The sequence below is a fragment of the Mytilus edulis genome, chromosome 9 (genome assembly GCF_963676685.1).
Source record: "Mytilus edulis chromosome 9, xbMytEdul2.2, whole genome shotgun sequence".
Lineage (NCBI taxonomy): Eukaryota > Metazoa > Mollusca > Bivalvia > Mytilida > Mytilidae > Mytilus > Mytilus edulis.
The window spans coordinates 20725072-20750749 of record NC_092352.1 but is presented as its reverse complement, the minus strand read 5'-3'; the positions used below and the strand labels follow the sequence as shown (position 1 = coordinate 20750749).

Sequence of the window (25678 nt, the reverse complement as noted above, 5' to 3'; positions counted from 1 at the left end):
AGCAGTTTCAAAGGAGAAGATTTTTTAAAGTAAGTCAACATGATGAACAAATTGTGAAAAAAAGTCTTTAAAGGGCAATAACTCCTTAAGGGGTCAATTGACAATTTTGGTCAATTTGACTTAATTGAAGATCTTACTTTGCTGAACATTATTGCTGTTTACAGTTTATTTCTATCTATAATTATATTCAAGATAATAAACAAAAACAGCAAAATTTCCTTAAAATTATCAATTCAGGGGCAGCAACCCAACAACAGGTTGTCTGATTCATCTGAAAATTTCAGGGCAGATAGAAATTGACCTGATAAACAATATTACCCAACGTCAGATTTGCTCTAAATGCTTCGGTTTTTGAGTTATAAGCCAAAAACTGCATTTGACCCCTATGTTCCATTTTTAGCAATGGCGACCATGTTTGTTGATAGATCATAACTTCGGATACAATTTACAAACTAGATACCCTAAGGAACATTCAGTTAAAGTTTGGAAGTATTTGGCCCAGTAGTTTCAGGAGAAGATTTTTTGTAAAAGATTACTAAGATTTACGAAAAATGGTTAAAAATTGACTATAAAGGGCAATAACTCCTAAAGGGGTCAACTGACCATTTCCGTCATGTTGACTTATTTGTAAATCTTACTTTGCTGAACATTATTTCTGTTTACAGTTTATCTCTATCTATAATAATATTCAAGATAATAACCAAAAACAGCAAAATTTCCTTAAAATTACCAATTCAGGAGCAGCAACCCAACAACAGGTTGTCTGATTCATCTGAAAATTTCAGGGCAGATAGATCTTGACCTGATAAACAATATTACCCCATGTCAGATTTGCTCTAAATGCTTCGGTTTTTGAGTTATAAGCCAAAAACTGCATTTGACCCCTATGTTCCATTTTTAGCAATGGCGACCATGTTTGTTGATAGATCATAACTTCGGATACAATTTACAAACTAGATACCCTAAGGAACATTCAGTTAAAGTTTGGAAGTATTTGGCCCAGTAGTTTCAGGAGAAGATTTTTTGTAAAAGATTACTAAGATTTACGAAAAATGGTTAAAAATTGACTATAAAGGGCAATAACTCCTAAAGGGGTCAACTGACCATTTCCGTCATGTTGACTTATTTGTAAATCTTACTTTGCTGAACATTATTCCTGTTTACAGTTTATCTCTATCTATAATAATATTCAAGATAATAACCAAAAACAGCAAAATTTCCTTAAAATTACCAATTCAGGGGCAGCAACCCAACAACAGGTTGTCTGATTCATCTGAAAATTTCAGGGCAGATAGATCTTGACCTGATAAACAATATTACCCCATGTCAGATTTGCTCTAAATGCTTTGGTTTTTGAGTTATAAGCCAAAAACTGCATTTGACCCCTGTTCTATTTTTAGCAATGGCGACCATGTTTGTTGATAGATCATAACTTCGGATACAATTTACAAACTAGATACTCTAAGGAACATTCAGTTAAAGTTTGGAAGTATTTGGCCCAGTAGTTTCAGGAGAAGATTTTTTGTAAAAGATTACTAAGATTTACGAAAAATGGTTAAAAATTGACTATAAAGGGCAATAACTCCTAAAGGGGTCAACTGACCATTTCCGTCATGTTGACTTATTTGTAAATCTTACTTTGCTGAACATTATTCCTGTTTACAGTTTATCTCTATCTATAATAATATTCAAGATAATAACCAAAAACAGCAAAATTTCCTTAAAATTACCAATTCAGGGGCAGCAACCCAACAACAGGTTGTCTGATTCATCTGAAAATTTCAGGGCAGATAGATCTTGACCTGATAAACAATATTACCCCATGTCAGATTTGCTCTAAATGCTTTGGTTTTTGAGTTATAAGCCAAAAACTGCATTTGACCCCTATGTTCTATTTTTAGCAATGGCGACCATGTTTGTTGATAGATCATAACTTCGGATACAATTTACAAACTAGATACCCTAAGGAACATTCAGTTAAAGTTTGGAAGTATTTGGCCCAGTAGTTTCAGGAGAAGATTTTTTGTAAAAGATTACTAAGATTTACGAAAAATGGTTAAAAATTGACTATAAAGGGCAATAACTCCTAAAGGGGTCAACTGACCATTTCCGTCATGTTGACTTATTTGTAAATCTTACTTTGCTGAACATTATTTCTGTTTACAGTTTATCTCTATCTATAATAATATTCAAGATAATAACCAAAAACAGCAAAATTTCCTTAAAATTACCAATTCAGGGGCAGCAACCCAACAACAGGTTGTCTGATTCATCTGAAAATTTCAGGGCAGATAGATCTTGACCTGATAAACAATATTACCCCCATGTCAGATTTGCTCTAAATGCTTCGGTTTTTGAGTTATAAGCCAAAAACTGCATTTGACCCCTATGTTCCATTTTTAGCAATGGCGACCATGTTTGTTGATAGATCATAACTTCGGATACAATTTACAAACTAGATACCCTAAGGAACATTCAGTTAAAGTTTGGAAGTATTTGGCCCAGTAGTTTCAGGAGAAGATTTTTTGTAAAAGATTACTAAGATTTACGAAAAATGGTTAAAAATTGACTATAAAGGGCAATAACTCCTAAAGGGGTCAACTGACCATTTCCGTCATGTTGACTTATTTGTAAATCTTACTTTGCTGAACATTATTCCTGTTTACAGTTTATCTCTATCTATAATAATATTCAAGATAATAACCAAAAACAGCAAAATTTCCTTAAAATTACCAATTCAGGGGCAGCAACCCAACAACAGGTTGTCTGATTCATCTGAAAATTTCAGGGCAGATAGATCTTGACCTGATAAACAATATTACCCCATGTCAGATTTGCTCTAAATGCTTTGGTTTTTGAGTTATAAGCCAAAAACTGCATTTGACCCCTATGTTCTATTTTTAGCAATGGCGACCATGTTTGTTGATAGATCATAACTTCGGATACAATTTACAAACTAGATACCCTAAGGAACATTCAGTTAAAGTTTGGAAGTATTTGGCCCAGTAGTTTCAGGAGAAGATTTTTTGTAAAAGATTACTAAGATTTACGAAAAATGGTTAAAAATTGACTATAAAGGGCAATAACTCCTAAAGGGGTCAACTGACCATTTCCGTCATGTTGACTTATTTGTAAATCTTACTTTGCTGAACATTATTTCTGTTTACAGTTTATCTCTATCTATAATAATATTCAAGATAATAACCAAAAACAGCAAAATTTCCTTAAAATTACCAATTCAGGGGCAGCAACCCAACAACAGGTTGTCTGATTCATCTGAAAATTTCAGGGCAGATAGATCTTGACCTGATAAACAATATTACCCCATGTCAGATTTGCTCTAAATGCTTCGGTTTTTGAGTTATAAGCCAAAAACTGCATTTGACCCCTATGTTCCATTTTTAGCAATGGCGACCATGTTTGTTGATAGATCATAACTTCGGATACAATTTACAAACTAGATACCCTAAGGAACATTCAATTAAAGTTTGGAAGTATTTGGCCCAGTAGTTTCAGAGGAGAAGATTTTTGTAAAAGATTACTAAGATTTACGAAAAATGGTTAAAAATTGACTATAAAGGGCAATAACTCCTAAAGGGGTCAACTGACCATTTCCGTCATGTTGACTTATTTGTAAATCTTACTTTGCTGAACATTATTCCTGTTTACAGTTTATCTCTATCTATAATAATATTCAAGATAATAACCAAAAACAGCAAAATTTCCTTAAAATTACCAATTCAGGGGCAGCAAACCCAACAACGGGTTGTCTGATTCATCTGAAAATTTCAGGGCAGATAGATCTTGACCTGATAAACAATATTACCCCATGTCAGATTTGCTCTAAATAGCTTTGGTTTTTGAGTTATAAGCCAAAAACTGCATTTGACCCCTATGTTCTATTTTTAGCAATGGCGACCATGTTTGTTGATAGATCAAAACTTCGGATACAATTTATAAATTAGATACCCTAAAGAACATTCAGTTAAAGTTTGAAAGTATTTGGCCCAGTAGTTTCAGAGGAGAAGATTCTTGAAATAGTTTACGACGACAGACGACGACAGACGACGGACGACGACGGACGCCAAGTGATGGCATAAGCTCATTTGTCCCTTCGGGACAGGTGAGCTAAAAAGAAAGTCTATGAACACAAAGAAATTTCACTATTTGAATTTTCAAATATCTTACAAATCATTGTGAAATAAATTCTTTTACCTGATCAACAGGTGAAAACTGGACACACCAAATTCCCTTCCGGTGGCCTCGTAATACTCCAATCATGGATAAATCTTTACTGACCCATAACTGAAATATACAATTAAATGAAGCTTCCATTACGGTTGACAGATCAGTTCTGGATATTTAACTGTATAATATATTAAGCTGAAAAAACGATTGGCCTTAAATGTAAAACTTCGTCAATAATTATTTAGTAAAGAAATTAAATCCTGATAAAATGCATGTGTCTTAAGTATTTATAAATATTCTAAAAATTAAAAAAGCTTCCAGCTTGAAATGTAAAAGAGGAGTAAGGACATCAAATACCCTGCTAGTTATTTGATGAACAGACAAGGTTACAAAAACATGAACTTAAATGTTGCAGGGGGTAAAGTGAATACTGCTGCTAATTGCAGTCTTGTGATAATCAATTTGGTAATTTCTATGTTTTATGATGCAACATAACTATGCAGTGAAGTCCCATGTTTTGAAATGTAACATACCTTGGCAGTTTTATCCTGAGAAGCAGTGACTATATATTTATCATTAGGTGATACTGCAATGCTATTTATATCTTTGTCATGTGCCCGTTCTGTAGCTCGACAGTGTAGGTTATATTTAGCATCACTGACATCCCACATTTTAATTGTACAGTCTTCTCCACCACTTACAACAAACTTTCCACTTAAACTAAAACAAGTTCAAACAGATCTTCTTGTCACAATACTATTATCAAAAATGCATACATAAAAGTCAGAGATTTATTTTCAACACAGTTATTCTTGCCATTGTGTAATTTGTACCAGAAAATTTGTGAAGTTTTGAAAAAAATTTGATAAATTTACAAATTTTCAAAAATGGTAAGCTTGTAGTCAGCTCTCAAAAAGTTTCATCAATGCAATCATTTTTTGGTTGACTGTTAGACAAAATATGAAACACTGCTAATCATGGGTGTGTTTGATTTGTCCTAGCCAGTCCTGTTCTCCTTTCTTGTTCTTTCCTTACAATACCAAATACTATGAATTACTAGGAGTTTTCCTGTATACCTAAGCAACATGACAGGGGTCAATAGTGGAGCAGAAAAGTCTCATTCTTCCGAAGAACTAGATTTCACCCTGGGTTTTCTGTAGGGTTTGTGGTAATCAATTTCTAGGTGGAATTTTTCCCCTGTCTGTTTATCATTTTGACTTCTTTTTTTTTTGCCAAGAAATAATTTCTCCTTCTCTAACATGTCTAATGTATGTAACAGTCTTACTCATCTTTTAAACTCACCTAGAAAAGATTATAGACCCTACAGAACTTGTGTGACCTTGACCTTCACCACAACAGTGAACCATCCCTGTTTCTGGGTCAAGGTTCCACATCCTTATGCTGTTATCCTGGAATGATATAATTTAATTTAAAAATATGCAACTGAAAACTTATAATATTGAAATGTCTTCTCAACTTAGACCATATTTAGAAAGTTTTTTTTTTAATGACAATATTTCTGTTTAATGTACATTTAAAGGGGAAACACTAATTTTACAATGGAACAGGATTACTAAAAGACAAAATATTTACAGATGTGTTTTCTATGAAAACTGCTTATATCTGCCAATAAAATATTTATTCAGATGAAAGCATTCAGTTACAACAATATATCTTATAAACCATAACACCTTATAATTTAACATAAGAACAATGATTATATAGAGATTAATACATGGCCTTTTCCATATCAGCCTGGGTATCATCTTGAGACCCCCATATCAGCCCGAGATGGAGTCGAGGTGCTGATATGGGTCGAGGAATGATACCCAGGCTGATATGGAAAAGGCCATGTATTAATCGCTTTATCATATACTTCCGACAATAGTTTTATGTAAATAAACTCATTATAGATACCAGGACTAAATAAGGCAAATAAACAAATGCAATAACTAAAACAGTCAAAAACTTTATAAAGAAGTTAAATTATGAATCAAATATACTATAATTGTCCAACAACAGCATCACTACATCTATGTATGGTAACATTTGCTATAGAGGCATTTTGAAACATTGAAAATTTGGAAGAGTTTTATGATCATTATTACTCCATGTTTGTTGTACTATAAAATGATTCTAAATTGTCAAGGGCATTTGTTAGCAAGTACTAAACTGGGGACAAAAGTTCCCGTAAATTTTGACGTCGTCATAAAAAATATCTGACGTCACAATGGAAAAGTCAACAATCGATACCAGAAACACCGGAAGTAACTTGCACGAAAAGCACTGTTATGGGTTTTTGCACGAGACGCCCCTGATATGGGTTATCAGCCCGGGCTAATATGGGTTATCAGACCGGGTGGGAAATTATGGCTTGTGTACATCCGCTCATTACACATATGCAAAAGCTATCATATCAATGCTAAGTATATGATAAATCTAATTAATTCTATAAAGATCTCTTGATTACATGAAGATAAAACATACTTGTCCTCTTTTTTTAACATTAACACTAACGATTAAAGGTGAGCTAATTAAGTACTTACCTTAGATGCAGTAGCTATCATATTTGTATCTTTGTGGACAGCTACACTCAGTACAATATCTGTATGACCATGTAATATTTGACAACTCCAAGTTTTCACATTGTAAACTTTCAAATTTTCTGAATTTGTGCAAACAACTAGGTGAGAGTCATCTTTACCAATAAACTGCAAATCTAATATCTCATCTGTATAGCCACAAAACTGAAAGGAAAATGGGATATTTGTGTTAAGTTCATCCACAAATTGTCTAGACTCATAACAGTTTAGAGCTAGAAAGGCAAATGATACCAGAGGTACATTCAAACTCCATAGTCCAAAATAAGCTTTAAATAAAAAACTGAAGAAGGCCAATGGCCGAAACGTCTCCAAAAATTGGTTTATTGATACAATTATACAAAAATAAACTGTCAACACCATGATTAAATTCAACATTCTGTTTGTAACATTGTTTGAATCTGTTATTGGATACATAAACATAATAAAGGTAATGGTATTTTAATATTATGAATAGAGGAAGATATTTGTCAATACAAACCAACCATTTTTTTTATCAAGATTTATGAATACTTAGAGCAAAACTGATTAAAGATCTTGTTCTGTTATTTTATTTTATTATATCAGCATTGGGAAAATCTGAGCCTTCAGTACCATTTTTTCATGTAAATAACAAAAGCGTAGTTTGTTCATAAGACATGGACTTCAAACAACATAACAAATTATCATTTGTGAGAAAATATAATATTGATTGAGCTGAACAACAATATAAGTGTATGGTATTCAAGAACCATTCTGTAATTATTTTTATTGAATGCTCTGCAGAGTAGATGAAGAATGTTCACTTATCCAATTGACTATATGATATTTTCTTTTATTCTGTCAGAATGAATAACTGATATAATTTATTCTTTTGCATAAAAGGTCTGTTACATCGTTATATAATAACGGGAAATTCTGTATTTCTTTCTTGTATTTATGGACAATGTGAAATTAAATGAAAATATGGGTTATTATCAAACAACTTTTGTCCACAATTATAAATATTTAAAATTCCTAGTAATATTCCTACTGATATTTGTAATTTGATATTCCCAATTCCTATATACATGGTTTAATGTGTTTATTATATTCACCTGTTTTTGTATTTCAATATTTTCTATATTATACATTGATATAGTATGGTCAGCCACTACAACTGTCAAGTTTTGTTCTGATTCAGTAAACCAGGCTTGTGTTATAGTTTGGCTTCCAGTTTCTGTCTCAGACTTTAATCCAAGTCCCATAAATTTGGAAAATACACATTTTGATTTTTTAACATTCCATATTTTCATAGACCCTGAAAAAAATTATTAATTAAATTAATTAGAGAAAAATTATGGACAAATCAGCATGTTAAAGTGACCAGTTACAGTCAAATACAGTAAATCACTACTATCGGTCAAAATGCTATTTGATGTCCAAATATGAAATACAGACCGACAGGTAGTTGGACAAAAATCAGATGGACTACCCTGTCACTGCACTTTACAGCAATTTCAGAAAAGATGAGGGGGGGGGGGGGGGGTACAATAAAGTATTTCATTTGATGGTTTGTTAGGATTTTTAATTAGTAAGTAAGTAAGATGTATAAATTTATTGAAAGCCATAAAACAAAAAGAAACTATAAACTAGCTCAAACAATCAGCAGTCATCTATTGATAATGGAAGTTTCTGTAAAATCTGATTATTTTTAAATTTAGAATAAGAAATCATGCCAGTAGTTATCCCTGAGCAAAAATAAATCCAAATCTCACATTAGACAATATTGTTAGCAGTTTAGAAGGGGGTCAGACCTTTATAGGGACTCTGGGATCAGGTGTTTTTAAGCTTGGGATTTCGGGATTGATCTTTTCGGGAATTCGAGAATTCTTTTTTCGAGTTTTGGGATGCTGAGATTTAAATTTCTTTAAATTTGGAACTCAGGATTTCATGTTTTTAAGCCCGGGATTTCAGGATCAGGACCCCTCCGACCCCCCCCCCCCCCCCTCAGTTTACTATCTTACCTTTACTTCCAAAAGTAATAACATGATTTCCATCTTCTGTTACATTTAAATTTGGGTATTCTGAATTCTCTGGCAGTAGTACCACTGATTCTACATTCTATAAAATAGTAAAGTATAGTCTCCATATTAATTCAGCTGTATCTAAAAGCGCTTTCAAATACAAGATCTTAAAAAATAAGCATGATATATGTATGAATTGTTTCTGTCGAAAATTGATCGAATTTAAGTGTATTAATATCTAAATAATGCCTGAAAGATATTTTTATCACAAAACACATAAAATAAATGAATTTCTACCATTAGCATGAAAGTAAAAATTACCTCTAAAATAGGAATAGTTTTGATAACTTGTAATTTTTCTACATCCCATACAGCCAGTATATTGTCTCTTCCACCACTGAAAATATATTAAACATGTGTTAGAAATTCTCAGTAATATTAGTTCAATAAACAGGTGTTATCATAATACTTCTATGATGTTCTAGTTTTGGGTTATTTCTTAGATTTTAAAGTATGAATATCAGGATTAAGAAAGACCTTCAAGGATCTAAAGTAACATCATAAACTAAAAATTATAAAGATTTTTCCTTCTAGTATTTGAAAGTCATCACCTTTCAACATATTTCTTTTGTGCTTTTTATGAAAATGCTGTTTTTTTCCCCTACAACTGACCTACTTATATTCAAACATATAGCATTAAAATTTTCTAATAAGACAACAGTGTTGTACATACCTGTATAATGTCTTCCCATCAATAGAGAAACAAAGGGAGGTAACAACACTGAAATGAGCCTCTATTTCAGCTATACAGGTACTTTTCACTAGATCCCAGACCCTTACTTTGTTATCATTGGCTGAAGAAAATAACTGGAGCTTCTCTTGAATTGGATGGAATTCTACAACGCTGTAAACATAATTTAAGATTTACCTGTTGTTGTTAACAAACATAGCTTTTCCACTTGATTTATGTCACAATTAAATTTGTAGTTTGAACATACTAGAGATCAAAATGAATTTATATGTGGGAGTTGCTCACTACGAAATAATTTATAGACTTTTAAAGTCATGCTCAGTGATTCCCTATATAACAACCAAAATTTTTCCCACAAAAGGGGGGGGCCTGGACCCCTGAACCCTTGGATTCCGCCTATGAATCTTTCTGTATTTGCTCACTTTAACTCATGAATAACTAGTTTATAGAAAAAAAAATCTTCAGTCTTTCAATTCCATTCTCTTTTCTTCATCTAAGCTGTATTTTTAGTAGTGTTTTTAAACCTGGTGATATCTTGCTTTGAAAAAAAAAATATAATTTCAGGAATAAAATATGTAGTCAGATGGGATCCATTAGTAGTTTCCATGTGGGAAACTATCAGACTAATCTATTTGATGTCTGAGGGTTTTAGCTGTTCCCCTAGTGGATCGGTAGTTTCTTTCCGAGATCCTTTATCATAGGATTTTCGGCTTTCCTCTACCAGGAATACAGCAGGGCATTTAGCGGTATCGGTTTGGATTCCAAGTATGTCCTCTCCGGTTTCCCGTTCGTTGTCTAGGCATTTGTGCGGCATCCAGGGTGACCTTATCCTTTATTTTGTATATAATGTTTTTCTTATATTATGCAATTTTTTTTATATTTTTGAGGATGAGCGAGTCAGGTGAGTGGGTGTGTTCGTATGCTTTATTACATTATACTTATTGTTTTAGGGAAGGTTAACTTTCTGGTAGTAAGACCCGTCACGGCCAGGCTGGGAAACTGGATAGGCAAATGTTCACATTAAATCTGTATCGATACAGTGTGTTAAATGTCTTCCTTTTTACACCATAACCCATGGTGGTGCTCCTACTAAAGGAGGGAGATACGGAACATACATACATTCCAAAACTTTTCCTAGAACAATAAGTAACATATGGAGGGATTACAGATAATTCTAAAGTATATATGTATCATTGTAGATTACAATGTATGAATGAAATATTACATCCAAAATATTCTATCTATAAATACCTGACAACCCCTTGGTGACCTCTAAGATTATGTGTACAGTATTGTCTTTCTATATCCCATAATTTAATTGATGAATCAGAACTTCCAGTGGCTAATAATGTAGACGTCTTATCAAAAGTCATTGCTGTCACTGCAGAGTTATGTATTGCCTACAAAAAAGCATGTTTTATATAAAAGTTAAAAACTATAATCTCATGCATTTTTTTTTAATAAACCAGCAACTCTTGGATTCTTTAAAAAAAAAAAAGTATTTGTAATTTAGGTCCAATCATAAGCCCGAGAGACCTGCAGTATTCTAGAATTATTATTTATCTTTTAAATCACAAAGAAAAAGGCTTTAAAACAACAACTTGTTGAACCTGCTGGGTTTCCTTTTATAGTACATTTTGTGTAACATGTCTATTCCTAAACACCCTTCATCTCTCAATTCAAAGGCTCTTAGCAAAGATTAATCATCTTAAAACAAATATCTCATATCAATATGAATGCTTTGCAAATATAACATGATATTACTGGAATACATTACCGGTAAAGCCATTTTTAAGAGCAATCTTGGAGCAATGCCACACATATCTTTGAAATTTCATTGTACTTTGTCAAAAAAAAAAAAAAAAAAAAATCTATTAAAATGCTTTCCTAACTTCATAGTTATGATAGTAATTGGTAACAATAAAGCTAAAAAATAATTTGAGCAGGAAATTCAATATATATACCTAAATGTGTTTTATTTGATTAAACAGTGTTTTCTTAATTTGTAAGAAGCACTGTTTTTCTGATTTCTATAAAAACAAGGAGATTTTTGTTTGCACAAACAAGGATTCTGACAAACTAATGAACTTATATATCTTACTTTCCATGTTCTTGTTATAGATTTCTCCTTCCATAACCATTGTCTAAGAACTAAATGTCTTGTAGCAACAATCAAATACTGAAAAAAAGACAAATACAATTTATAGCTCTGATCATATGAATCTAAGTTTCAACTTCACTTAATTCTGTTAAATGTTCTGTGCACAACTGTTCAAAATTTATAGTTCAAGTTATCCAGGAAAGGCCAAAACTTCACTTCAAAACTCTGTATAAATTGATAAGCTAAGATAACCAATACTAAAGATAAGATAAAGATATTTTATTTCCTAATCAAAATATCAAAAATCCTAATCTGATTAAGGATGATTAATTTAACAGTACAACATGTAAATGAGAAATAAAATACAGACACAAATGTATTTTTATTTTTTTTATGAGAAGAGTCAGTTGCCTACATTGTAATTAGACTATTTACCGGATTTGTTATCACATAAGCAACACGACGGATGCCACATGTGGAGCAGGATATGCTTACCCTTCCGGAGCACCTGAGATCACCCCATGTTTTTTGGGGGGTTCGTGTTGTTTATTCTTTAGTTTTCTATGTTGTGTCATGTGTGCTGTTTTTTGTTTGTCTTTTTCATTTTTAGCCATGGCATTGTCAGTTTGTTTTAGATTTGAGTTTGACTGTCCCTTTGGTATCTTTCGTCCCTCTTTTGTATATGTGGAACGAAGGATAACTAACTCTTACTGCCCAAAAATGAAAAAGGAAAAACAATTCAAGTATAATGTGACAACAAGCATTAGCCTTTCAAAAAGGGCTAGTCTACTCTTAGCTGATGAAAATGGAAAGTGCTCTCGCTTTGTATATTAATTTATTTACAAGAATAGCCACATGCATCAATCAACAAATTTTACCACACACGTGAGGTCACACGTTATGAAGTAGTATATATCGTTTAACGTTGTTGTTTACGAAACTCCAGAAGATTCGACTATATATAGATAAAAGTTACCTGTGTACCAATATCATGAATATGCATGATTAATGACCAGGCAAAATCTAATTGCTAAAATAGAGAGGACAAATCCAATACTCTACGGGATTGAAGGACATTTACTAGGTTTGGATTGTCCTAACCAATCAACAAACTTTGATTATTCACGTCTCGTAATATCTTCCAATCAGGTAGCAAGAAAAATTCACGCACTGACTGTCCATCGTTCAATTTTTAATATCGACTCCTCGGAGTTGATAATGAACTGGTGAAGACTATTATAAGTTTTATAAGTTTCAGTTAAACAAATATTTAGTTTCTCAATTTGTAAAATGAGGATAGCAATTCACATAATTAAATTTAGAGTTAAAATAAAGGCATTACTAAGCTTGAAGTACTAAATTACAATTCATCAATATATATATATATAGGAATATGTTCACTGCTTGAATTTTAAATTCTATAAACCAAAAAAATCTGTCGTCATTGATTGTTGTATTTCTAGTTTGTTGGACAAACTTATTTTATGGATATGAAGCCTATCAATCAATTTTCTGTCACATTGAAATCATATGGAAATAAATGTTGAGGTATTTGTGTTTTAAAAAAGAAAATATATTCTGGCTAATGTTCTGAAAACATTGCCCAGTGAATCTCATTTGAAATTTAATAAAATATTTACCTTGTCATCAGGTGTGATACAATAACAGGTGATTTCTTCATCTTCCTCCTAAAACATGAAAACATATAATTTATCTTCCTCCCAAAACATGTAAAATATATAATTTATCTTACTCTGTAAACATGTATAACTGTTAAAAGAGGGGCATAAAAGGGGGGGGATATCTGCACAGAAGAACACGAAATAAAATTGCCATTTTAAGATGAACGAGAAATTAAAAAATTCTTGCATGTTGATCTCTTTACCAATTTCATGAACCAAGGTGAATAAGGAACCTTTTTCACGGCTGCACATAAAAATGGCAAAACACACTGCACGAAATAAACCCTTTACCACCCTCTTAAAATAGAGAAACACAAATGTATGTTACCTCATACCTGTTCAGTCAATGGGCATTTTGATGGGTTATTTTTGTTACTTATTCCTTCAAGTTACATTTAGGGATTTAACCAATGGCCGGCTAAAATTTGAACATTCTTTGAGTCATTGAACGATTAGTTATCAAATTGAAACAGTTGTCATGTTAGAGGTTTTAAGATTTTATGTTTGTTTGGTTATAATTAGTTGGGGTTGTTTTCTTATTCAGTGGGTTTTGATGATGTACTGGGATCAAATGGATAATGATGTAGTCATTCAAGGGACAATACAAAGACAAACTACATTGTTTTGTAAGGGTTTTTTTCTTCATGCTATGACAATAGATCACATTACCTTTTTCCAGATGAGCTAAAAACTGAAGGTAATTTTCATCATAAAAGCTAAAAATTTATTGATGGTTATTGCAGCCTTGTATATGGATGTGCACCTTGCTTTTAGAAGTAAATATAGAGAGACATACATATTCACCTCTTTTCCTTGCTAGTATTTTTGTTTTAACTGGTCGAAATTAGGAATACCCAAAAATTGAACTAATTTGGGTCAAGCAAAGCTACTCATCACGGTTATATTAATTATGTGCTACAATTAAAAGGCAGGTAAAGGCCAGATAAGGTCAGTTGTACTCTTAATTTGTTGTACATTACAAAAACAAATGTATGTATATTTTTAATGCTATACTCTGTATATTATATGAATTATTATTGTTTGCCTCTTGTTACATTTTATACTGTCTGGGAGAGTAAATAAAATAAATCTTTTAGCACACCGTTTTAACCAGGTAGAAATCAATTTCATTATTTGATTTCTATACACATATAATTTAGACAAATAAGGTCATTAGGAGCTTATGGGGTGACATAAACAGAAACATTCATAAAATAACATTTTATTCTTTTCAGGAATATAACTGACACTTTCACTTCTATTCAAACCAAAAAGGTGTAATGTTTTATAATGGAAATTTTGAACCAACATGTTCTGATATGCCTGTAATTTTCCCTGTGTTTTCGTTCAGAATATATGTGTTTGTATTTTTCATTACGACCAAGATCTCTCCTGTTGTAACATCCAAGAACTAAATATTGTACCAACCTGCTCTAATGTTTCTGTTACTTTCCCAGTTGTAACATCCAAGAACTATATATTGTACCAACCTGCTCTAATGTTTCTGTGACTTTCCCAGTTGTAACATCCAAGAACTATATATTGTACCAACCTGCTCTAATGTTTCTGTGACTTTCCCAGTTGTTACATCCAAGAACTACATATTGTACCAACCTGCTCTAATGTTTCTGTGACTTTCCCAGTTGTAACATCCAAGAACTATATATTGTACCAACCTGCTCTAATGTTTCTGTGACTTTCCCAGTTGTAACATCCAAGAACTATATATTGTACCAACCTGCTCTAATGTTTCTGTGACTTTCCCAGTTGTAACATCCAAGAACTATATATTATACCAACCTGCTCTAATGTTTCTGTTACTTTCCCAGTTGTAACATCCAAGAGCTATTGTACCAACCTGCTCTAATGTTTCTGTTACTTTCCCAGTGGTAACATCCAATAACTATATATTGTACCAACCTGCTCTAATGTTTCTGTGACTTTCCCAGTTGTAACATCCAAGAACTTTATATTGTACCAACCTGCTCTAATGTTTCTGTTACTTTCCCAGTTGTAACATCCAAGAACTATATATTGTACCAACCTGCTCTAATGTTTCTGTTACTTTCCCAGTTGTAACATCCAAGAACTATATATTATACCAACCTGCTCTAATGTTTCTGTTACTTTCCCAGTTGTAACATCCGAGAACTATATATTGTACTAACCTGCTCTAATGTTTCTGTGACTTTCCCAGTTGTTACATCCAATAACTATATATTGTACCAACCTGCTCTAATGTTTCTGTTACTTTCCCAGTTGTTACATCGAGGACATTCACTTTGTTGCCACACCCACAAAATAAAAGTTCTCCATTTTGACTTCTCTGAAGAAAAAAAATATTATCCATTACTAACATATTCATTCTATTACCTTTCGCAAATTCTATCATATCCAGCATTTCTATACGATTTTAAAGGTCTATGGTTCCTACTATTCTAGTAACAAAAAAATATTCAAGGATTTTTCAAAATTATTAATTTATTTTCAAAGAAGACATAGGTGAAGAATCCATAAGATACTTTTGACTTTCAGACAATCTGGATAAGCCTCCCTGTCATTCCTGTACAGATGTTATTGTTTACTGGAAATAATGGGAAGTGTGCTGTAATTGATTACAGTGGTGAGAAGTTTGTAAATACCAGGGCTGAAAATTATGTGAAGTGTGCAATTTCAAAAGGATTACTTAAAATTTTACAACACACTGCTGTCAGGCTGCAGAAATTCAAGGATTTTCATTGATTTTGTAACTCAATGGCATTTCCTGGCAGGACTGACATAAAATAAAATGGGTTTTGAAGATAAGAGTGGGAACCCTTATTTTCATTGAAAATTGCAGATTTATCTGCATGCTTTTTTGTATTACAATAAAAGTTCTTAATATAGCTTTTGAATTATCCTTTTTGAAATGATCTCATAGCTTTTGAACATCTCATTAAATAGGCGTGCTCAATGCTGATTTTAGAAAAAAAAACAGATATGGGGAGTTTTTATTAATACTTTTTTTTGCAATTTCTTTATAAAACAAATTTTGAATCTATTTATATCTATAAAATCATAATACATGTATTAATAACTAGCTGATATTGCTTAAACATTGTTAAAAGGATTAAATTTCATGAGCAAAGTTTTACCTGTATTTTTCCACCCGTATAAAAAGCTTCATGCTTCTGACTCACTGCAAAACTAAAACAGAAAAAGATATATAATTATAAGAGAGTCAACTTTCAAATAGTACATATATACATAGTTGCTTAATATTAACTTCTTTGGCTGACTAAATCGTTAAAAGTATAATCATGATAATAAAATTGACAAAAAATAAGTGAAAAGTTGTCACAACATTGGGAATTTCATAAATTTTTTTAAGCATGCATAAATTACCACATCTGGATTTCTAGATTCTAGATTTTTGCTAAGAAACCATGATGATGAATTATTCACTTGCAAGTGAATAATTCGACCTAAATGAATTCCATATTCATGTGAACTTCAATATAAACCCTTATGCTTAGCTAAAGATGGATTATGCATGATTGATGTGTGTTAGGCTATCAAAAGAAAAAGAATGTCAACATTGAAAGTGAAACAAAGGTAAATTGATTGACTGATTCGACCCACAAAAAATCATTCTTATACAGGTAAAATTGAAAATTAACTGATTTCTTTAACCATGTTAACCTTAAAATTGAAATCAAACAACATAGAAAAAAACATTTGCACGAGGCCAATACATCTATTTATGTTTATGATTTGAATTGTATCCTGTTAACGTGACTATCGGTGAACATGAATTTGACAGCTAGTGTCCTACAGATGTATATCACAAACAAATGGGGGTCCATTTCCCAAATCATCTTTGATATTTTTCCTTTACTCTCAAACAACCTTTTTTGCAAAGTAATTTTATGTTTCATTTGTATTATATCCCATAATTTTGGGAGACGATTCACAACATTATACATAGTAATGTCTGTGCCCAACGGGTTTACGATTTGTCTGACCAAAAAAGAAATTGTACATTTTCTGCTATATGTTCTACTTCTTCTGCTTCTACTTTATAATGACCGCCTTCAACACGTTGAAGTTTACGTCACTTGTACTTCGCATTGCTTTGTGAAGACATATATACAGTGAAATATAACAAATTTGTGATAATAAACAAAAAACAAAAAAAATTTTACATAGTGGTAGTGCATATTTTTAATTTATTATTTTTAAACATGATGAATTTACTGACTGTAGGTGTAGGTGGAGACGGCTACTTTGAAGGACTCTATAGAGTCGCTCATCACAATACTCAGAGTAAGGTTGTTCTAGATTTTAATTGTGCGTGGAAAAAATGATTGTTGTCTTATTTGTGTTCTGCAGGATGGAATTTGGTATGAGAGTGTGTGCATGTTCCTGGACTGTCTGAGCGGTTGAATTAGTCTGTCTGTTTTTGTGATTGCAATGAGATGATATGTGATTTTAAAGAACATGACCAGGCGTGCATCTGTTCTTCTGTGTGTGAGGTCTCTCCATTTTAAATGATCTATCATGTCACTAACGTTTTTCTGTGTTGGTTAGTGACATATCTAGCAGCCCTTCTTTGTACTTTTTCTATTTTGTTAATATCCTCAGTAAAATAAGGATCCCAAACTGAACAGGCATATTCTAGTGATGGTCTGATTAAGGATTTATATAGATATAGGAAGATGTGGTGTGAGTGCCAATGAGACAACTCTTCATCCAAACAACAATCCAAAAAAGCAAACCATTATAGGTCAATGTACGGCCTTCAACATGGAGCCTTGGCTCACACCGAACAACAAGCTGTGTATAAAGGGCCCCAAAATTACTAGTGTAAAACCATTCAAACAGGCCTAGAAAACCAACGGTCTAATCTATATAAAAAATTTTTTTTTTTAAAAATGCCTGTTCCTTTACTGAGGTGGAACTGATGTTAAGATTCCTCATGTTCCTTCGAAGAAAACCTAGTGTGCTGTTTGCTTTATTGCAGATGTTGTTAATGTGACTGTGCCATTTTAAATCTGATTGAATTGTCACACCTAGGTATTTTGCCTTATCAACATGTTCAAGAATGTGGCCATGTAAAGTGTAATTATATATATATGAACAGATTTTTATTTCGGCTGATAGACATGACATTACACTTGTCAGGATGGAAAGTCATTTTCCATGTATTTTCCTAAATGCCTAGTGTGTTGAGGTCTTTTTGAAGGGTTTCACAATCACTGTTTGATTTTATTACCAGATATGCAATGGTGTTGTCTGCAAATAGGCGTATGGTGGAATTTAGCCCAACTGGTATGTAGTTAATGTAAAATAAAAACAGACTTGGGCCCAGAACAGATCCTTGAGGCACTCCAGACTTTACAGGGACATAGCCTGAAGTCTCACCCTCTAGGATAACTGCTTGGGTACAACATGATAAGAAGCCCTGTATCCATGCATTTGTTTTCCCCTGTATCCCATAGTAATTTAATTTGTGTGTTAACAAGTTATGGCTTACTTTATCAAAAGCTTTGAAGAAGTCCATTATAAGTACATCTGTTTGTTTTGAGTTTTCCATATATTTAGTGACATCATCTACAAATTCCAAAAGTTGAGTTTCACAAGATCTGTTTTTTTCGAAAGCCGTGTTGTAGGGGATACAGAATGTTATGTTTGTCTGTGTGTGTCATGATTGCGCTAACTACAACATGTTCCATAATTTTACAACATATGCATGTCAAAGAAATAAGTCTATAAATTAATTCTCTGGATTATATTTGGAATCTTTCTTGTAGATGGGTGAAACATGTGCAGTACGCCAGTCAGTAGGGACTTCGCCAGTGTCCAAGGATTTTTGGTATATAAGGCATAGTATTGGTGAAATTTCATGTGCTAACTCCCTAAGGAGACGTGGCTTAAGTTCGTCTGGTCCACTTGCAGGACTTGCCTTGGATGGATTTCAAATTTAGAAGTAGTTTTGGGGTAACACGAATGACCGAATAACACTGTTATTATCCGAATAATACATGTAATGACCAAATAACACTTCAAATATCAATATTAACACTTTAGAGTGACTTTTAAACGTATATTATTGAATAAAATTATAATAGAAGTGTATTTTATAACCTAAAAATGATTTACAAGTTGCAGGTAAGTTAATATTGATTATTATAAATTTATGGATATCGGTGTGTACTTCCAAGATGGTGACCAAGGAAATCGTATGGAATGAATAAAAGAAAGATTGCATACAATCCCTCAACGTGTTCATCTTAGACCACTAAAGTGGAGCCCATCACGCCACGTCAAGGCAATGAACAATGTGAGGGTGGGCCTTTTTTAAATAATATATGGAATAGTAAACTGTTTAAATTAGTTTTTGTTTTAATTTTAGTAAGTTATTAAAAAGAATATTATCTTTATCATATTATTATATTTCTAATTTAGAAATGGATGTTAACCAAGCCCCTTTAAAACTCTAAAATTACAACTACTAAGATATCCTGCACAAGGCACAGGCTTATCTGTCGTAGTCTGCAAAATTACTTTATTTAGAATTTATTGTAAAAAATTTATAACTACTAAGATATCCTGCACAAGGCACGGGCTTATCTGTCATAGTCCGCGAAAATACTTTATTTAGAATTTATTGTAAAAAAATTATAACTACTAAGATATCCTGCAAAAGGCACAGGCTTATCTGTCTGTCATAGTCCGCGAAAATACTTTATTTAGAATTTATTGTAAAAAAATTATAACTACTATATATATAAGATATCCTGCACAAGGCACGGGCTTATCTGTCTGTCATAGTCCGCGAAAATACTTTATTTAGAATCTGAATAAAGTATCAGGCACGGTGTCTTCCCTTTTTCTCTTATTATGGATCGGACATTGGTCTCCTTATCACCGGCGAGCATCTTGTCAATCTCGTTAATGTGGTGAGTAACTTGTTATATACGTTCAGCGGTCGGTCTTTACAGAGCATATCGGACATCTCGGTCATCACGCTTGCGGGTGTTCTGAAATATTCTTCGCCAGACTTTGAATTTCCGTGAGGTGCTAAGCCTGGAAACTGTCCTAAATATTCGGCAACAGCTACACTTTCCTTTGCGCCTTGTGCTAACCAAGAGGGTTACCGTGCCTTCTTAGTAGCTTTGAGGAAGTGGGTCAGTTGGTTTATTAACAAAGTTAGCAAATGAACTGAAATATTCTCTCAATGACTCCACGTGAAATGTATTTTGTTTAAGAAGAAGAAATGAATGACTAAAATAATCCAAAAGTTCTTACATATTTTTAATCTTAAATTATAATTTGCCAGAAGAAAGCTTTTTCATTATTATAATTATTGGTGTTGGTAATGCAGCCTTGGTATACCAAGACAGTCACAAGCCTGTTTAATGCAGAGTGTCCATACCGTAATATAATTTCATTATCTCTTAATGATTAATTATGTAATGGGCACGTGTCAGTAAACAACAACCGAATTAACAATATAACAGAAGTGTGAGGTAATGATTATTTTGTTTATTGGAACATATTAACTCATTATCACTATTAAATTATATAATTGGTACTGAACATTTCACTATTAAAACTTATTTAATGTATGAAAATAAAGGAAAGCAGCAATAAAAAAAACGTAAATACTAATTTTAGAAGAATATTAATTGAGTTTCCTTTTATTACTTTTATTTCTGATTTTTTAGTAACTTAAATTAAGTAAATTTAATACATTTTAAATGAAATAAGAAATCAAATTAAATTTGAATTGAATATGTGAAAATTCTTAATTACATTTTATTTAATGTTGAGTAAATTGTTATGAAAAGTAATTAGTGATTGGAGTAATTGCATTGCTTTGATGTACTGGTTAAATTTTCAAATCCTTTCTGAAAAACAATTATTAGACAATTCTCTGTATATACAGTAAATTATTTAATACTATATTTTCATAGCGTTATTCTTGGAAGGCATATGCAATCTTTCTTTTATTCATTCCATACGATTTCCTTGGTCGCCATCTTGGAAGTACACACCAATATCCATAAATTTATAATGATCAATATTAACTTACCTGCAACTTGTAAATCATTTTTAGGTTATAAAATACACTTCTATTATAATTTTATTCAATAATATATGTCTAAAGGCACTGGCTACGGTTACATGGAAATGTAACAATAATAAAAATATTATTGTTACATTGGAGACTAATTGCCGGAATGCAAAGTTGGGTAAGGAACCGACTAATTACGAATGTAACAATAATTATTGAGGCTACGGTTACATTGTGTTATTGTTACACGAAAAACAGCAATGAACGCTAGATTTGTTAAACTTAAATCTTCTATATTGTTTTGTTCCTTAATTCATTCATGTCTACTAAATAATACTTGTTATAATACATGTAATAAATAATAAATATTATTATTCCACAAATGGTGTTTAAATAGTTTTAGTTATTAATGGATTTGATGTTCTTAAAGATACTACTTCAAATTAGTAGTGCCAAAGGCGAAAAATATAGTTCAATGGTTTGTTGTTGAAAAAACTAAGAGAAAACTGTTCACTTTTAAGTATTTAACTGCACACCTACTCGTATTACTGTCATTATACTTTGAACAAAAGATGAAGAGATTCCTAATACCAATTTTGTTTGGGTGAAAAATTTAAAACTTGCATGGGATGCGTTTGAAACGAAACTGAAACAATATCAAGACACAAATTTCATACAGCTATACAAACGCACTTACCAAAAATTGATACATCAAAAGCAAAGTTTGCTAACTGTGAACTAACACTCAGGGCTCACACTACTTCAGAATTATAGGGAGAAGTGACTTCTCTTTTTGAAACTGATAGGGAGAAGTGGTGAGATTTGAAAGAGAAGTGCTCATTCGCACGGTGCGATACAATGTTTGGATTTTACAATAGTATAAAGGGCCATATGTAAATAATGTTCTTTTTATATTGTTCAATTCATAACTGAGTAAAAAAATTACAATTAAAGTAACATTTGAAATTAAAAGTTGTTTAAGCTTGTGAGAAACTACCAACTAAATATCTAGCACTAAAAAAAAAAAAAAATTTTTAAAAATGTAAAAAAAAATATATTAATTACAATTTAATTAAAAATTATCTTGTGTATGACATTCAGTGTTTCTCATAAAAAAATATATAAGTTATTAAGCTCGGTCATAATATATTGATATATAGTATAATAGTCTCAGAGTTAAGCAACTTTAATCAATAGTTTGAAACAATCCATAAAAAATAAAAAAAAATATAGGGAATTATATACACCAATCAATAAGATGTAACCAAAAGAATGCGTAATTTTTCCCTTTGGGATCAATATTCTTCTGTCAGCTGATCCATCCGTGCGTCCGTAGCCATTATTGTAAAAGTACGGATTTCGGTCATAACGCAACTAAGAATACATACAACAAGATATATGTGAAACTACAAAAGTGATCCTGTATATAGCGGTGGGGGATGGAATTATTCAAATTATAGTGTAAATATATTCCTACTTGTATGGTGGTGGGTTTTGTTTTACATGCCTTAACGGTGTGGTTGTCCTACAAAGGATGTGAAGATTTGGAAGAAGAAGAAGAAGGTCATAGCTGGTCCGGTTCAGATCCGGAGTTTAGAAATCAGTCAATGGCGGACGAATGCAAGAAAATTTACAAAAAAAAACGATGTTTGACAAGTTTTTTGGAAAGGAACATGACGTTTTTAATGCAATAAATGGATTAAAAATTTACTGGAGGCAACTTTTATCACGCTTAAATGAAGTAACAAACTTATTTTGCCGCCGAAATTGAGGTTGGTGTACGTTTTCGAGTAACAAGCAGCGGAAATGCACGAAGTGATAAAAAGTTGTATTTTTATCAAATAACCTGCTACACACTGTGAAGACAATGCTTTAACCTCTTTTCTAAAGATAATGAATCGTTTATGTCTGAATTTCTTTAATTATCAATAAAAAAATTGATGTTTCATCAACTTGGTAAACATTGAAAATGTCCGATGACGGAAGCGACTGAAAGCGACTATCGTCAAGAACAGGGCGACTTGTTTTCGCTTTTGGGGGTCGGGGAAAGCGAAGTGACGGTCGGGAAGGCGACTTCTTCGCCCAAGTCGCCTGGTAGCGTGAGCCCTGAACACTGTGAACTTCTGTGTACATGTATAACATTGAGAATGGAAATGGGGAATGTGTCAAAGCGACAACAACCCGAACATAGAGCAGACAACAGCCGAAGGTCAGCAATGGGTCTTCAATGTAGCGAGAAACTCCCGCACCCTTCGAAGGCGTCCTTCAGCTGGCCCCATAACAAATTATGTATACTAGTTCAGTGATAATGGACGTCATACTAAACTCCGAATTATACGCAAGAAACTAACATTAAACCAGGTGCTCCGCAGGGCGCAGCTTTATACGACCGCAGAGGTCGAACCCTGAACAGTTGGGGCAAGTATGGACAAAACATTCAAGCATGATACAGCTCTGAATTTGGATTGTGATCAAATTTTTGACATTACATGGTTTTTTTTTACACAAAACAAATGCCAAGATTTTACAAATCAATTAAAGATTTCTTCTTCAAACTTTTTAAATCTAAAATTAAATAGTTGACACAGCATAGGTTTCTGACACAGAATGAATGTGGTCTAATGAACTTAAAAGGTTTTTTTTGCCTTTGAGCAAATCACTATGCTGTTGAATATTAATCCTCTCAAAAAAATGTTTGAAGAAATTTTCTTTTTATTTATGAAATCTGAAATGAGAAAAATTTAACCCCCCCCCCCCCTTTTTTTTCACATCCCCGTTTCCCTTTTTCAAAACTGATATCAATTCAAATTTCTAATGGAGTTTGCAACAATAACTACTCATTTAAATACATCATAAAATATTAAGATGTAAAAAAACTGCTTGTTATCACTGAATGGTAAAGATTATTTAAATTTATCAGTTGGTAGTAAAAAGTGTATATACATTGTATATTGTATATAACAAAGATTTAAGTTGATTCTGGACAAAGAAAGATAACTCCAATTAAAAAAAATTCTTGCTATTGCACAAATAGGATATTTCTTGCTTACTATTCTGGACAAAGAAAGATAACTCTAATTAAAAAAAAATTTGCTATTTCACAATATTGTGCAATTAGATATTTCTTGCCATTGCACAATACTGTGCAATTGAAAAGACTTGCTATTGCACAATACTTAATATAATAATTTTAGATCCTGATTTGGACCAACTTGAAAACTGGGCCCATAATCAAAAATCTAAGTACATGTTTAGATTCAGCATATCAAAGAGGCCCAAGAATTCAATTTTTGTTAAAATCAAACTTAGTTTAATTTTGGACCCTTTGGACTTTAATGTAGAATTTGAAATTTGAAAACAGGACCAAAAATGAAGAATCTACATACACAGTTAGATTTGGCATATCAAAGAACCCCAAGGATTCAATTTTTGATGAAATCAAACAAAGTTTAATTTTGGACCCTTTGGACCTTAATGTAGACCAATTTGAAAACTGGACCAAAAAAACTTCAATAATCAAGAATCTAAGTACATTTTTAGATTCAACATATCAAAGAACCCAACCGATTCATTTTTGTCAAAATCAAACTAAGTTTAATTTTGGACCCTTTGGACCTTAATGTAGACCAATTTGAAAACGGGACCAAAATTTGAGAATCTACATATACAGTTAGATTCGGCATATCAAAGAACCCCAATTATTCAATTTTGATGAAATCAAACAAAGTTTAATTTTGGACCCTTTGGGCCCCTTTTTCCTAAACTGTTGGGACCAAAACTCCCAAAATCAATACCAACCTTCCTTTTATGGTCATAAGCCTTGTGTTTAAATTTCATAGATTTGTATTTACTTATACTAACATTATAGTGCGAAAACCAAGAAAAATGCTTATTTGGGTCCCTTTTTGGCCCCTAATTCCTAATCTGTTGGGTCCTAAACTCCCAAAATAAATACCAACCTTCCTTTTGTGGTCATAAACATTGTGTTTAAATTTCATAGATTTCCATTTACTTAACCTAAGGTTATTGTGCAAAAACCAAGAAAAATGCTTATTTGGGCCCTTTATTGGCCCCTTATTCCTAAACTATTGAAACCAAAACTCCCAAAATCAATCCCAATCTTTCTTTTGTGGTCATAAACCTTGTGTCAAAATTTCATAGATTTCTATTAACTTAAACTAAAGTTATGGTGCGAAAACCAAGAAAATGCTTATTTGGGCCCTTTTTGGCCCCTTATTCCTAAAATGTTGGGACCAAAACTCCCAAAATCAATACCAACCTTCCTTTTATGGTCATAAACCTTGTGTTAAAA

General features: G+C 32.3%; 2 protein-coding genes across 2 annotated transcripts in view; both read right to left on the bottom strand.

Moving 5' to 3' along the window:
- LOC139489648 (leucine-rich melanocyte differentiation-associated protein-like) overlaps positions 1-19531 on the bottom strand; it is a 511226-nt gene extending 491695 nt beyond the window's left edge. The window contains exon 1 of the mRNA XM_071276281.1: positions 19301-19531. The gene's annotated coding sequence lies outside the window, so the exon portion shown is untranslated. The remainder of the gene's footprint in view (positions 1-19300) is intronic.
- The window catches only part of LOC139489652 (transducin beta-like protein 3), a 47985-nt gene that overhangs the window by 21056 nt on the left and 1251 nt on the right, over positions 1-25678 (bottom strand). The window contains exons 2-14 of the mRNA XM_071276287.1: positions 16442-16493; positions 15538-15633; positions 13266-13313; positions 11626-11703; positions 10776-10924; positions 9507-9677; positions 9095-9170; positions 8774-8870; positions 7865-8067; positions 6735-6935; positions 5491-5597; positions 4722-4908; positions 4216-4305 (exon numbers count right to left, since the gene is read on the bottom strand). Coding sequence (XP_071132388.1) covers positions 4216-4305; positions 4722-4908; positions 5491-5597; positions 6735-6935; positions 7865-8067; positions 8774-8870; positions 9095-9170; positions 9507-9677; positions 10776-10924; positions 11626-11703; positions 13266-13313; positions 15538-15633; positions 16442-16493 — 1555 coding nt within the window. The remainder of the gene's footprint in view (positions 1-4215; positions 4306-4721; positions 4909-5490; positions 5598-6734; positions 6936-7864; positions 8068-8773; positions 8871-9094; positions 9171-9506; positions 9678-10775; positions 10925-11625; positions 11704-13265; positions 13314-15537; positions 15634-16441; positions 16494-25678) is intronic.